The sequence below is a fragment of the Sinohyriopsis cumingii genome, chromosome 5, assembly GCF_028554795.1.
Source record: "Sinohyriopsis cumingii isolate HCF-2022 chromosome 5, ASM2855479v2, whole genome shotgun sequence".
Classification (NCBI taxonomy): domain Eukaryota; kingdom Metazoa; phylum Mollusca; class Bivalvia; order Unionida; family Unionidae; genus Sinohyriopsis; species Sinohyriopsis cumingii.
Genome location: NC_142965.1, coordinates 52616760 through 52632474, shown reverse-complemented (window position 1 = coordinate 52632474; position 15715 = coordinate 52616760). Strand labels below are relative to the sequence as shown.

At 35.0% G+C, this 15715-nt stretch overlaps 1 protein-coding gene across 1 annotated transcript in view; it reads left to right on the top strand.

Annotated features, from left to right (window-relative positions):
• Positions 1-15715, top strand: part of LOC149799169 (uncharacterized) — a 145903-nt gene that overhangs the window by 37349 nt on the left and 92839 nt on the right. The window contains exons 8-10 of the mRNA XM_089958148.1: positions 2564-2662; positions 4428-4460; positions 9661-9835. Of these exons, the coding sequence (XP_089814274.1) occupies positions 2564-2662; positions 4428-4460; positions 9661-9835 (307 nt within the window). The remainder of the gene's footprint in view (positions 1-2563; positions 2663-4427; positions 4461-9660; positions 9836-15715) is intronic.

Here is a 15715-nt window from a genome sequence, read left to right as displayed (position 1 = left end):
GAACCCAGCATTGAATGTGGGAATGCAGAGGGGCTTGACCATTTAAAAAAAAATTGTGTGTTACAGCATGATATTTTGTCATGCTTTGGTGGGACATTTTTACACGTGGTGTTTATAATGATTTTTTTATTTGCTGGCATGTTTTAATCTACACATGCCAATTATTTGGAAAATTTTGATTGGGGAAAAAATGAGGTAATTCCTTTGATTTTCTGATGTTCTTTTTAGTAGTATTAAGTTCGGTTTGCACTTATTTACATACTGGCAGAAAACAAAAATACAGGTTGACCAGAATGACTTAGGTTTGACTGTTGAGTGGAATATTCATAAGGTAACTGGTCCTTTTGAGAAATGTGTATTACAGTGAATGCAGCATGTGTACATGACATGTCAAAGTTAGTTGCTTACATAAATCGTACTTAAAATATTCACTCTGCTGTGTCTGTTTATCACTTCGACCAAGGCTAGTAAATATTCCACTGAAAGTTCATATTGGATAGGTGGCTGAGTTGTCATAGGTGATTGCCATGTCAGATCATTGAAAATCGTACATCTGTCCATGTGGGTTAGAGTCTAGGCTCAGGTACTATGGGTATGTGAGAAAGCTTGCCAGTAGCTTCCTGTAGGTCATTGTTCTTCTGTGTGTTTTTCTGGGTACTTCCTTTTCTTGTGTTCTTCCTCTACCAAATACACTTATTGCCATGTATAGCTAATCTTATGCTGAAAAATGGCATTAAATCAACAAATAAAACGTGGTAGTGATGTCTTTGGTGCAGATGAAGAATTGTGAATAGCACAGCTCAGATTGATATTCTTAGAATGGTTTTAAAAGATTTTTATCATCATTTCATCTAGAATATCAGCTTGTAATTAAAGCATGCACATTTCCTATCTTAATATAAATAACTAATGATACAGTTGAAAAGTTTCATTTCTGGTATCAACATTTTTTACTAATACCTCATTATTGATATAAATTATATTTAAATTACTCAGAAATTCATTATTTGTATAAAAAATAGGTATGCTGTAAAACTTTTAAATCTGTTCATTGTGTTTTAGTTTACACTGCCCATTGTTTGCTGTTACACGTAGTTAATGCATACATCATGCTCAAAATAGTGGAAGGTTTTTCAAATGAAGGCACTTGGTGGGCCTGTCTAACATACTCATTTCCATATACAGAATAATATGATCCAATTTACTGTCTATTAAACCAGTCCAAGTGAAACAAAATGTACTACCATATATACTTGCTTATAAGATGAGTCCAGCTGCAAATTGCACAGACCCAGATCTAAACAAACAACATATACACTGATCTGTAGGCACATTATGCAATGGCAGATCATGATCTTTGTTGTTTGCAGTTTTACTTATAATAGAGTATGTATGGTGTGAATCACTTTAAATTTGTGGTTATCAGATTTAATGTTTTGCATAAAAATACATGTTGCTTGGTGCTTTATTTCATAGATTTATAATTTAATTTTGTAGATTTCTCATCTTTTTGAAAAAAGGATAACATACCGAGTGTCAGTATTTTCCTCTGTAAAAAAAATTACCATGACTTTCACTTCCAAACCTTTTTGAGCAAAGAGGTTTAGTTCCTGCTACCGTAATTAGGTTTATTTGGTAAATTATTAATTCCTAAAACTTAACTCAAATCAGAGAATTGAGTAAAAGAAGATATAGATACATGTACATGCAACGGGTTTTATTCCCACTGCTGTATATAAAATTGTATTTGTGGTTTTCATTGTTCTTGAAGATTGCTATGGAAACGAAAGATTAAAATAATTAAGGATTGGGCACTAAAACAAAGCTCTTTTGAAACAAAACCTTTATCTTTTCAGTATTAAAGAGTTGTCAAAATTGAGTATCACTGACATAGCGGTAAAAAAAAGCAGGAAACTGGTAGTAAGATCACCTGGGTTTGTCTGGTAATATGGAGCTCTCCATTTTACTTGACATGGTTCTAGTAATATCTTGTTCATTTTAAAGAAAATGTGAAGGTTTGAACTCATTTTTGAGTCCCCCATACCTGGAAACCCCATATTCACTGTTAGTGTAAATTTATATTGCTGTGTTAACAAATAATTTAAAACTAGTGACCCTATCAATAGTTTCTTAAAATCCATCACTTTTGCTTCAAATTTTGATGCAATCAGTACACTGGTTGGTTTTATTCAAGACTGATGCCATAAATGAACAGTCAACCGTACCTATGTCAACAGAGGTAATACAGTTAGCGATTTTAGACAGTCAGTGTGTACTAATTAAATTTATTATTTGTTCAATATTTACTTCAGAATGAGATTTCAAAGTGTGTATTCTTGCACTAGTAATAATCAAGATTTAAGTTATGAAAGCATGGTCCATTGTGACCAAGTCAAGATTCCCTTGGCTTGTGTATTCTATGATGATCATAGCATATGAAGTACCATGTCTAGCTTGAGTCTAGATTTTGATATGAGACAGTTTTTTAGATTAGTCTCAGAAGTGATTCAAATTATACATATTTGATAAATTTTATCTTATGAAAGATTGGTATGTATTTCAGGTCATCAGAGAGGTCCTCCACCCCCTTTTGACAATTTTCGTGACCCAAGCTGGGATAGAGGCCGGGGACGTGGAAGAGGGAGAGGTGGTCCTCTTGAAGGTAAAATGCTAAGAAATTGTGGAAAAAATTTGAATTCATGAATACTTCTAGTTTAAAAGGTGGGCAGTGATCCTTTGATTAGCAGATGTGTCCTTGAAGATGATACCTGTTGAAGCCTGATTTGCTGTAAAGGTGCATCTTGGAATAAAATGTGTTACACCTAGATAATTCCTGTATGGAGATAATTCCTGTATTAATATTTAATAGTATTAATATACATAATCACACATTCCAACTTCATTGCTTGGATTGTTTATAAAAAAAATGCTCTTGGTGTCAGAAGGTGATTGCATTATCCAAAATTATTAAAATTTGAAAATATGGTGTTTGAGAGAATCAGTGAATCCATATATTGAGCTCAGTGATGGTATGCTAAGATTGTATCACTTTAGGTGTGCAGGCATTATTGCATTATATACAGATTTCTTTTTCAACTATAATATAATTAAGCCTGAATGTAGAAGCATTTATATGACAGTTTTCCAAAACAAATGTTAACAAAATTAACAGATACCAAGTCATACAAAGATTAAAGTTTTCTTATCTTCTGCAGTAAACTTCCCCAGATGTTTAGTTTTATGGGAACCTTTTCTGAGCTGTGGTGTTGGTAGACTGTTGGACTCATAATCCATTGGTTGTAGGCTGTTACTCAGCTACCATTTCCTCGACACATTATGGCCAATAAAGTGCTGAAACTTCTGTTAAAAACCAACCTACATTCCTTTTACATTATGTAAAGTAAATGCTTAATTAACTTTTACGTACAATAATTTTTGTACAGGACATTATCTTTTGGGGTAGACAGTCAGCAGTGAAGTTAACTGAACATGAAGAAAAGAACAAGTACATACAGTTAGAATGAAGAACATTGTAGAATAGCCATTAATGCTATGAATATGTGTGTTTTGTATTTAAAGTGAACCAAGAGGTTCTTGTGTCCCCAAGAACTCCCCATGCTTAAACATAATATTATAAGAGGGCAAAGCATCTTTGCTAGTCAAGGTTCCGATATGATAACTCTGTCTTCACCTTGAAGAATTAAACAGTTGTTTTAGTACTTTGTTCTAGCAACATCTATTGTATTTCATGAGTTGCCTCCCTTAGTATGTAATGCCAACTAACCAATAGCATGTAATAGTGGTGCATTGTACATCAGGCGAAAATGGTGGAGGCTTCAGAAGGATACACTGTAATATGAGGATAAAAGATATGACTATGTACCAGAGAGAAGCCATTACATGTTTATTTGAGTGAAAGGTATGTGTACAAACACGGACCGTCAGTGGAAAATTGCTTATTTATGAGTCTATTAAGTTGTATGCTCCCCTTGTCTTGATCATGTAAGAACAATATTCAGATTTTTAACAACTTAATTTGGATTGGATGCAGTGGTTGCCATCGCATCAGTTGAAATTCACAGATCCGAAGCGCAGAAATATCTGCTTGATATGTCAAGGTGTAGATATGGTTAACATATTGGAACCTTGGTTAGCAAAGATTTGGACAAAGTCACAAAAAATATCCACTGGGAAACTCGACCATTGTTATAAATTACTTAGGTACACTATTTTTTCCTTTTAAAACCCAGGTGTCTCACACGAAAGTTTTGGAAACATAGTGGTCATATTGTTGGATTAAAATGAACTAAATGTTTAAAAAGATAGGGATTGGATTGTCATAAAATGCTGGCTTGTTAAAGGAGATTTAAGGTACAGCACTGCATATGGTAGATGAGACTACTAACTGAATGATGTTTTGTTTGCAGGTCACAGAGGACTAGACAGATTTAGAGGACGAGGCAAGTGATCTTTTGATTTTGATCATTCCAATGTATAATCAGAAGTAAAACTTAAACCATTGATGTACAGTCCACTCCCTTCAACATTTACTTTTCGTACTGAGCAAACACCAGATTATTCTGTGTTTTTTTAAAAATTCTGCTTTAATATAACCTCAGCTAAATATTCTTCCATTTTAAATAGAATTGTTCAGTTTCGAGGTTGCTTGTATGGACATTTTGTAAGATATGTATATTCCTTGTTATTATACTCCCACTGCCTGGTTTGGTCCTGTCAATCCTTTTGACTGTCCAGGATAGCTTTATAACAAAAATACAGTAAATCTCCTTGCAATTTATTAGGCACATTTATGTCTGTTTTTTAGATAACTAATTAGATTTTCATGATGTTTGCATGTTTTTGTGTTTTTTTCATAATTTCTTGTAGTTTTAGTTCAAGCCTTGTTAATGCTAAAAAAATCTAATAGCCTGATGCCCAGGGCCCCTATAATTTTAGATCAGGCTCATCCTGTGTTTTAAGTGAGGTGCCCATCGGGCCTGTCAAAAATAAATTTTAATTTAACTGAGGAAACTTTGATCTCGCTGAAGAAATTTGTAAATGTATTTTCAAGATGTCATACCTGCCATAACACGGTGCAATCTAAATCAGATCACCACTGTCCTACGTGAAACTGAGATCTGATTTTAATCCAATTGAAGCATGGCGGGTCATGCTAAAATTAAGATTTTGTACTCCCAAACCCCCTGACATGGTTGTGTTTCGTGAAAACACAATTTTCAGTAATCTTAAAAAAAACTATAAAAAATCCATCACCACTTTCAGTGTATGCCCATTACATGTAGCATGTGTAAATGGTAAACAGTCATGATTGGAGCTGATGTAAAACTATTTCTTGAACAGTTTAAATAGTGGCAATTAAAGGCAAAGAGGTCAGGAATAAACCACCTCATTTACTGATTTGACTAACAATAGCTAGTGAGATGTGTTTGAAGGCTACAGTGGGTGAGCCCATTGTGATAATTTGTATAGGTAGGGTAAGGAAGTTTAACAAGCCATTATAGATAAATCAAAGAGCTGCTACATGCATGTACAAGAACAAAAGTTATTACATATTATTGCCTTGAATTAGAATGTTTAAGCCATATGTATTATATTTTTGACATGTTTGTGAACAACTGCAAGTTTTCTTTGAAGTCAGATTTTGCTGTATGTATAGAATGCAAAGCATGATCATTTCAGTTGTCTGAATAGTGTTTAAGTGTAATTCATTTTTGAAGCCGATTTAGGTTAGCTGTCAGCAAAGCCCAACAAAAGTAAATTTCAGAACTCTTTGTGAAGGCAAATGAAATTCATCTTACATGTGTCTAGCCATAAGTAGATAACTAGCCTGCATTTTCCTATTTGACTGATTCTTTTGCATTTTTTTGTTTGTTTTCCTTTCTTGTTGGACGTGAACTTTTTCAGTGCAAACATTGTAGCTACATTATGCAGAAAACAATCCACAACCACCCCTCCAAAATTAAATTAATCACACTTTGGTAATTAATTTCTGCCTACTTTGGACACTTCATCTCAAGGTCATCTACAGGACTCTGTACAAGGTTTGAAGTTATACTTAAGAAAGATTGAGGGAAAGAATAATATATCAGCACAGACACTTTCATCCTGGATAAAGTGGGTTAATCGTTCTGTATATCAGAAATAACTGGCACCAAATGAAAATGCTTCACATCTTGTCTCATGAAGTTTGGACAGTCACCACAGACATTGCATATGATTGAAACTTCTGTTATTATTTATGCCATGGGATGGAGATCTGAGTTCACTTCTTTATCTCAGAGATCCCACATCCTAAAAGGCTCAACTCAATCTATAGCTGTGTCACAACACTTTGCCTTTCTGGGTTGATTGACATATTCCTAAGGATGCTGATCCCCAAAATATGGAGTCTGTTCTTGAGTCGGGTTATCTAGGATCTGTCTCACATACCTTAGGGGACTGAAGAGGGTCTCTCCTGGGTAAGGGGATGTATCTCTCTCCACCTCTAACCTGTTCTCCTGAGCTGTTATGATCAGGTACATATTTGAAGAAACCAGTTTTTGTCTAGCAAAATAGCTTTCTTCGATAATACTTACGCAATCATAATACATGTACACCCTTCCAGCCTCCCTGCAGTTGCATCCATGTAGAGAGCATCCCTTCCATTCCAGTATAACTGAAGAATTCATGGGATTTGGTGTCAATCCCGGTATCAAGGAGAGATTACTTGATCTAACTGCCACCTATGAGGGCAGATAACTTTTAGCATTTTAGCTGTATTTGTGAGGTAGTAGTACATCTCCGAAGGTATTATGATCAGGTAAGTATTTTATTGAAGAAACATGTTTTACTAAAAAAAAATAGTTTTGGGTATAACCTTGATAGCACCCTTAAGCACAGCATCGTAGGCTTTGTATGCATGCATAAGTTATATGTAAAAAGTTTGATTAATTTTGTTTTGGTATGAGTTTTGGGAATTTTTTGGATCATTTGAACTATTGGGGTCATACTTGTGTTATAAACACAAATCAAATTGTACATACTTATGTCACTAAGTGATAAGAAAGTAGGTAAATCAAAGCTTTGTATTGTATGGACAGACATTCCGGAGAAATTGCTATAATTTCTACCTCTGCTGGTCATAGACCAAGATGGGATGGACTGTTGTACATTCTCTGACCATTATCACAATTTTGTTATCACTACTAAACCATTTGGTGGAACGCCATGAAGCTTTACACACACGCATTCATCCCATGGTCTAGTTGGTCATAGGTGAAAATGATGCCACACAGATGTCCAATATCACTAGCACAGTTGACAATCTTGTTGCCTTTGTGTGAATAGAAAGTCATATTGATGGGTCTTCATCAGAAAGCTTCTTCTGATGTCAGGTTGGACCTAAATGAATGGTGCCAATCCAATTTGAGGCCCTGGTTGGCTGATTGGTCTAAAGCGTTCACTTTTTCCTATCCCTGCCATCTCATTTTTTGTCTGCATGGGCTCAAGTCTTGGGCTCAGGCAATGTGGGTATGCAAGAAAGCACAGTGAGTTTGTGGTTCTTACTGGGGTTTTGCCAGGTTCTTCCTCCACCAGCTACACTGGCCACCATATATAGCCTATCATGTGCTAAAAAATGGCGTTAACCTACAAAAACCACCAATCTCATTCCCAGTATGGCAGCCACAGCAGCCATCTTGATAATCTTGTTATTGCTGTGTGGATGGTTATATCAGCATATGGTTTCCACTACAAGACTTAAGTTGTCTAGTTGGTCACAAACAAAAATGGTACCATTTCACATCCAATATGGGTGCCACAACAGCCATCTTGAAAATTTTGTTATCACCACTACTCCTGAACTGAAAGTCATACCGATATGGGTTTTCACCAGAAGACTTCTTATGGTGCTTTGTTGGAGTTAAATGAAAAAAGTGCCCCATGCACGTCCAGTTTGACCAGCATGGTAGCCCTCTAAAAAACCATGTTAATGATGCCATTTCTAAATAGATAGTCATATCAACATTGGGTTTCCACTAGAAAAACTTATTAGGATGTCTAGTTGTCTAGTTGTTTCTAAATGAAAATGTTGCTGCTAGGACATCCTCCATGTATATGGCTACCATGACATAGCAGAAAATGGTGCTGCTAGGACATCCTATAGGGCTGCCATAACATGGGTTTTTCACCAGAAGATCTCATATGATGTCTAGTTTGGTTCTAAATGAAAAAGATGCTGCTCATGCATGCAGCATGACTGCCTCAGTTGCCAGCTCGAAATTCTTGTCACTACTCCTCCCGAATGGATGGTCTTATTGTCAACAATGTCTTTTTTTTAATTAAAAGTTATGATGTTTAGTTGGTCCTGATGTAAATGGCACTACTCAGACAATCCAATATGGCCACCACAGCTGCCATTTGAAAATGTTATTACTACTCATGTATGAATTGTCATCTCAGATTGGGGTTTTCACTGACAGATTTCTTATGATGTTTAGTTGGTCTTAAATGAAAATAGTGCCAATCTAGTCTCCAATATGGCTGCCACAATGTCCATCTTGAAAATCGTATCACTATTTCTCTTACTTGATTGGTCATATCAACATTGTGCTTTCACTGAAAGATTTCTTATGGTGTCAGATTGGTCCAAAATGGAAATAATGTTAATCTGGTAGCCAATATGGTCACCATGGCAGCCATCTTGAAAATCTTGTTATTGTTACTCCTTAAGACAGAAGGTCGTATCAACACATGGTTTTTACTAGAAGACTTCTTATGATGGCTTCTTAATCATAAACTATGATGGTTCTGATCTGCTTAAAAATATTATCTTTACTTCTCACAAGTGGATGTCCATTTCAGGTTTAGGTTTTACTTGAAGACCTTTAATGATACCTGATTGGTCCCTAATGAAAATGATTCAATCATACTTTCTAAATGGTTGACATGACAGCTGTCTTGAAAATCTTGTCACTATTCCCCCCAGAAATAGATGATCATATTGACATGGGGTTTTCACCAAATGACTTATAATGAGATCTGCATGTTCCTAAATGAAAATTGTGCCACCAATACAGCTGATATATCCAGCACAGCAGCAAATTAAAAAATGTATATTACTACTGAATAATATTCAAGATAATTTTAACACTCAGCTGTTAAAAGGAAGAAATGATCTTATCTTGATATTCTGGAAATTCCTTTTGCCAGGAGATCAGTCCATTCTAAGTATTCCTGTATTTTCTTGGTGGTATTAACATGGTCACTTTTCTGGTGGCATGTTAACATTATATGTTTCTATTTTGTGCTGAAGTTTTGTATATTAAATACAGAGGAGGTAGGATATTTTTTTAAAAAAATGGATGCAGGAGAAAAAGTGGCTTCAGTAGAATACCTGCCTTGCATGGGAGCATCAGAATCAATTGACATTGTGACCTAATAAATTTTTTTGATTGTTGAATTTCAATTATTAGTTTTTAAATTGTATATAAATTTGTTTGTCAGTATCTTTTCATAGAATACATGAATTTTATAATCAGACAGGATGTTTATGCTCTTTGCAACTGGAACTTTGCACATCTGCAAAGTAAGTTTATTTTGTTTGAATTATGTGTTTATAGACAAATAACATTAAATACATGATTAGTCTTTCCTGTTCAGGTAGGCGATTTGATGAAAGATCTGGTCGTCGTGGAGACTGGGAGAATCAACAGAGGGATGAATATTTTATGATGGAGAGGAGAGAATGGACAGATCACAGAGATGACAGAAGAGATGGGTCTCGTGAAGACATTAGAGAGAGACATCGGGACATTAGACTGGAGGAGATAGCCAGGTATCCACACAATGTTTCCTTTGAATTTTGCTGACATGGCTGCAAAACCAAATGAGTTAATGGTGTGGCCCTGCATCAGTCTCATCTGTCATTTGCCGTTTTCTTTCAAAAATCACTGGACCAATTTTGACCAGATTTGACGAAGAGCAAGATCATCCTGTCATGAAGGCTTTCAGATTTATACAAACTTTGCCCACATATTGTCAAACATGTAACCATTCCTAAAAATAACAAAAACCATTTCAAATGACTTCTTAAAAATCAGATTTGGCAGAAAGACTCCAGGCAGAGAGATTATTAAAATCTGTACTGATGTTGCCCATCTACCAACTTTTATGACAAATATAAGGTTGAGGTTGCCCATCTACCAACTGTTATGAAAATCATAAGGTTGAGGTTGACCATCTACCAACTGTTATGAAAAATATAAAAGCCTGTAAATGACATTTTGCAAAACTAATAAATAGAATTTGAACAAACCTGATAGAAAGCATCCTGGCATGTTTTGCAAATGATGCTGATCTCCCATTAAATATGATAACTGTTACGAGAAGCAGAAATTTTTTTTGGAATGATTTCTTCTCCACAACTATTGAATAGAATTTGACCAAGCTTGAGAGAAAGCATCCTAGCATGAAGACCTTTCACATTTTTACAAGTGATGCCAATCTGCCATCATCAGATTTACCATTTTTACTAACAATAGAAATGAACTTTCAGTTCCTCTCCTTAATTTAATATCCTTTTGAAAAATTAGTTTCAGTGGGTAACCTTGCACAAAACAGATCCTTATTTCATATGTGATACATGTAATGAATTCTTGTGAGTTGTTGGTACATTTTATATGTAGTGTAATTACTGATTGGCTACTGCCATGGGAATTTTCCTTACCCCACCATCTGCATAATTGTTTTTTTTTTTTTGTTTTTACTTTCTACATTTTGAGAGCCATTTTTATAATTAATTGCACAAGGGGCATTGGGGAAAAGGTTATGCCTATCAGAATATGGTCAAGTTACCCAGCAGCAGCTCATTTGAAATTATGGGTATCAGTCAGTGGAGAGAGCTGGGGGGCCTGTCACATGAACCCCATACTATAACAAGAATGGTTTACATGTTAACTTATAGGAGTAAAAAAAAACCTGTCCTCTGTTTAGAGAAAATATGGACATATACTGGTCTCCCAACTGATGGAAAGTTATCCAAACACAGCAATTTTGACATGGTTAAAAACTCAACAAGCTAATACTTTTGTTATATGATTCAATACTGACCCTAAAAAAAATAATTTTATATGATGCAATACTGACCCTAAATAAAATTTTGTTATATGATTCAATACTGACCCTAAATAAAAAATTTCTAAGGCTACTGTTCCAAATAAAAAAATGCAAATATCTGGTCTCAAGTACATGATCTGGAATTTCTGCATTGTGTAATCGTTCCTTTACATGAATATTCAGCAACTGGAATGCATAGTTGTGGAATGATACACTTTAGTTGGAAACATTGTAAACATTCTCATCAAAATAGATGTAAATAGCTTATCTAACCTAATATGAGCCAACTGTTGAATTTCTATTGGAGATCCATTGTTGAAAAATGATGATGTGTCAAATGTTCTTTTGATTTGGAAGGACTGTTGCACTTTGATTTATCATTTTTAAAGAATATCTACTTGTAAATTTTACTGGTTAAAGAGCCATGCATTATTAATTCTGCTTAAATTTTTTTATATGCAAAAGTTGAATGGTACAGTGTCTGAGTCAGAATGATCAAAATTATTTCTTCTTCTTTCTCCCTAAACTGTTGTCATTAAAGTAACAATTATGTGATAACAGAATCTCTGATATTTAATGATTTAATATTAAATTTATTAAACTCATTCAATAATTAGTCAACTCATTTCATAAAATGAGTATCACTATCCATTTGAGATCCTTTACTTAAGTGTGGACAGGTAACTTAGTTTCCTATTAATCTTTCAAAAAATAATAGTACAAAACTGGGGATTGTACATGACCAGGTGCAGGATTTAGTCTTATCCTCGGTGGAGGTGTTAAACAGAATTTTAGAGATGATGATTTTAATGGTTTTTCTTTTTAATATAGGATGGCATATTGTTCCTGAGTAAAACAGTTTCAAAGCAATTGTATTTGTTTTATCAGCACCAGTAAACTAATTAACAATGAATATTTGACAATTTGAATTGTTCATGAAAGTTGCGAACAGTATCTCTGAGGATGAGCAGGTAACTCCTCCACTGTCTGAAAGAGAGTGTGTGTGATTTGGATTTTTAACATAGCTTTAACAATTTTTCAGTCCTATCGCTACAATGTCTGCAGTGTGGCAGCTTATAGTGATGTCTAGCACTGAGGCATCATGCCGCAAACATGTAGCATGATATCCCACCCAGTCACATTATCCAGACACTAGGCTGACCAGTCCTAACACTAACCTTTTAATGCTGAGCACCAAGCAAGGCAGCTGTTAGTCGTTGTTGTTGTTGTAATGGGGTTTAACGCCATTTTTCAGCACAAGATAGGCTATACATGGCGGCCAGTTTTAATGGTGTCTGAAGAACCGGGAAAACCCTGGAAAGAACCACCAACCCACAAGAAGCTACCGGCAAGCTTTCTCACATACCCACATTAGCCGAGCCTGAGACTCAAACCCACGCAGAAAGAGGTGAGATGGCAGTGATCTGTAACAGCGAGCGCTTTAGACCACTCGGCCACTCGGGGCCCCGCAGCTGTTAGTACCATTTTTATAAGTCGTTGGTATGACTCGACAGGGGGAACAAACCCACAACCTCCTGTCTGAAAGAGAGGTATTGTCTTGTATTATAATTGTAGAACTACAATTGTGCCTCCAGAAATATCGGTGTTTAGAATTACAATGCATGAAAATTATTTTTGTTACCGGTATTTTCTTTTCTTTTATTTTTGAGGACTGAATTGAATATTTTAGCGTGTTACAGACAAAAACATAATTATATGCTGCCATTAAAAAAACATGTTGAAAATCCAGTCGGGTAGGCTTATATCATCAATACTTTAGCTGTGTTTGCTGATGAGCAAGATCCTGTCATATTAACAAGGTGATGTTACATCTGTTGTGCTGTTTGTTGCCACTTTTGGGAAATTTCTGAATCAGTTTCAATTATACTTGGTATATGAGCATATATTATTAAGATCTTGGACCAGTTTGATTCGGGACCTAGTGGTTAGAGTGTCTGCCTCAGATACACTAAGTCTTGGGTTTGATCCCCAGCCGAGTCATACCAAAGACTTATAAAAATGGTACTAACAGCTGCCTCGCTTGGCGCTCAGCATTAAGAGGTTAGTGTTAGGACTGGTCGGCCTTGTGTCAGGATAATGTGACTGGGTGGGACATGATGCTACATGTCTGCAGCATGATGCCCCAGTGCTAGACATCACTATAAACTGCCACACTGCAGACTCTGTAGCAGTATGACTGAAAAATTGTTAAAGCTATGTTAAAACTCCAAATCACACACACACACACACACACAAGAGTTTGATTTGTCTTGATAAGCTTGTCTGGAAGCCATGTTTTTGATATGATTTCGATCTGACATAGAATAGAAGATTATATCAGCATGGTTTCACACAGGTTTCATGAAGAGCTAGATCCGTATATGTTATTAATGTTTTCTTGTGTCTGATTGGCTGAACTTGCTACGTATTTGTTATTAATGTTTTCTTGTATCTGATTGGCTGAACTTGCTACGTATTTGTTATTAATGTTTTCTTGTGTCTGATTGGCTGAACTTGCTACGTATTTGTTATTAATGTTTTCTTGTGTCTGATTGGCTGAACTTGCTACGTATTTGTTATTAATGTTTTCTTGTGTCTGATTGGCTGAACTTGCTATGTATTTGTTATTAATGTTTTCTTGTGTCTGGCTGAACTTGCTCCCACTGTAGAGAATGTATTTCTGAGTCAGACTTAATCAGAATTAGTACAATGGATGAATCAAATTATGAGAGGAGGTATCCATGCATATTAAAATTTAGTCTTCCATTTAACTTGATGGAACTTGTCAATACTATGCAACATTGTTTCTGTTGTTTTTTTAAATCAAATTTGGTAACTAGTCTTGTATCATCAAGATGTCAGAACTGTATAATTACATGTGACATCTGTAAATATTAATGAGTTTGTTTTGTGTCTGATTGTATTTCTTATCATTCAAGAGCCAGTATTTTTCTTTACCAATTTTAATCCGACTTGGTAAATGAGCTAACATCATCAGGGTGTTGTGTGAGTTTTGTATGTGTGCAGAACCATTTAATATTTACAAAGTAATCTTGCACTTGATTATCTGGGTTTATTTCACCTCTACAAAAATTGTAAGTTTGATATGATTTAAATGAAACTTGGTAAACATGCATTCATCATCAAGATGTTGGATGAATTTGATTATGTGCAAGATATGTGGATATCTATGAGGTACTTTTTATCAGATTGGCTGAGCTTGTCATAACACTTTTTTGCTTTATTTCTGATTGGTGTTTGCTTTAGCTTGGCAAGTATGCTTCTATGGTCTTAGACTGGTTCTATAATATGTGAGTTATTTGTGTTGTGATTTTGCATCTAATTGGTTGAGCTTATTATCAGTGTAAAGAATATTTTCTTTTGTGATCTGATTTCAAGAAAACATAGTAGTTTGGATAAATTCAGTCATGAGTGATGTTTATGCATATTTATTACACCTTTTTTTAAGAATTCTTATTAGTTATTAGACAGTTACAGAATTTATAAAATAAAGATAATATAAAGGGTGAGAGATTGATAACATGGCTTTTTGTTCTTATATAACTATATGCGCCTGGTTAGTAAAATGGTCAACTCTTTAGTTATGTAAGCCAGATGAGGAATATCAGGTCCACATAGATCTGATGTTTGTATTTTGTGTCCAGGTTAGTGCATAACACAAAATAGTCTTGGTGCATTACAACTTAGAAGTAATGCACTGAATTTCATCAGAAATGTAGAAAAATTAAGGAAACATAGTAGGAACTCAAATAGTGTAAGGTTATCTTGAAAATGTAGTCAAGCTTACCATAATGAATGACATTTCTGAGATCAATAGATTGAGCATATTTTGTTGTGGCCTGGCTAGACCTTGTCACATTGTAGCTAAACAGACTGAAGACAGAAATGCTTTTAGCTCTACTCTTCATAGTAGCTGTGTTATGGTCTGTTTTCAGTCTGTTGCCCAACATCTTTAATCCCATTAGCACAAATGTTTTATTGCTTCTCCTCCTAATGTACTTTGAGGATTGCCTTGAACCCTCTGCACACCATTCATTACGTGACCTAGTTGGTCCTAAATGAAACTGGTAGTGCTTGGACATTCAGCATGGCCACCACAGCAGTCATCTTGAAAATTTTGTTATTCTACTCCTCTCAAATGGATGGTCATATCAACATGAATTTTCACTTTCTTATGTTACGTGTTTAGGCTCAAGTAAACAGTAACAGTGTGAAAACAACAAGCTTTGAAAAAATATAATAATTTATTTCCCTGGAAAATTCTGTAAAAATAAAAAAATATGAACTTAAGTTTTAAGAATCAAATCCAAAAATAATTCAAGATTAATCCGTGAATAAAATTTTAGTAGTTCTAATGATAAAATGTTCTAATGATTTCAAGTTCGAATCCTGATGAAGAATCCAAGATGGAAGATGATGACGTATGCTGTAACCTGTAGTATTGAAGTCTATTGTTCCTTGTAGAAACAAGTATTATCAGTCTGGGATTGGAAATTCAAATAAAGTTTTATAAGAGCTGGTTTTGCTCAGGAATTTCGTATGAGCACACGTATTTTCCAGGAGAAAAGAAATAATCCTT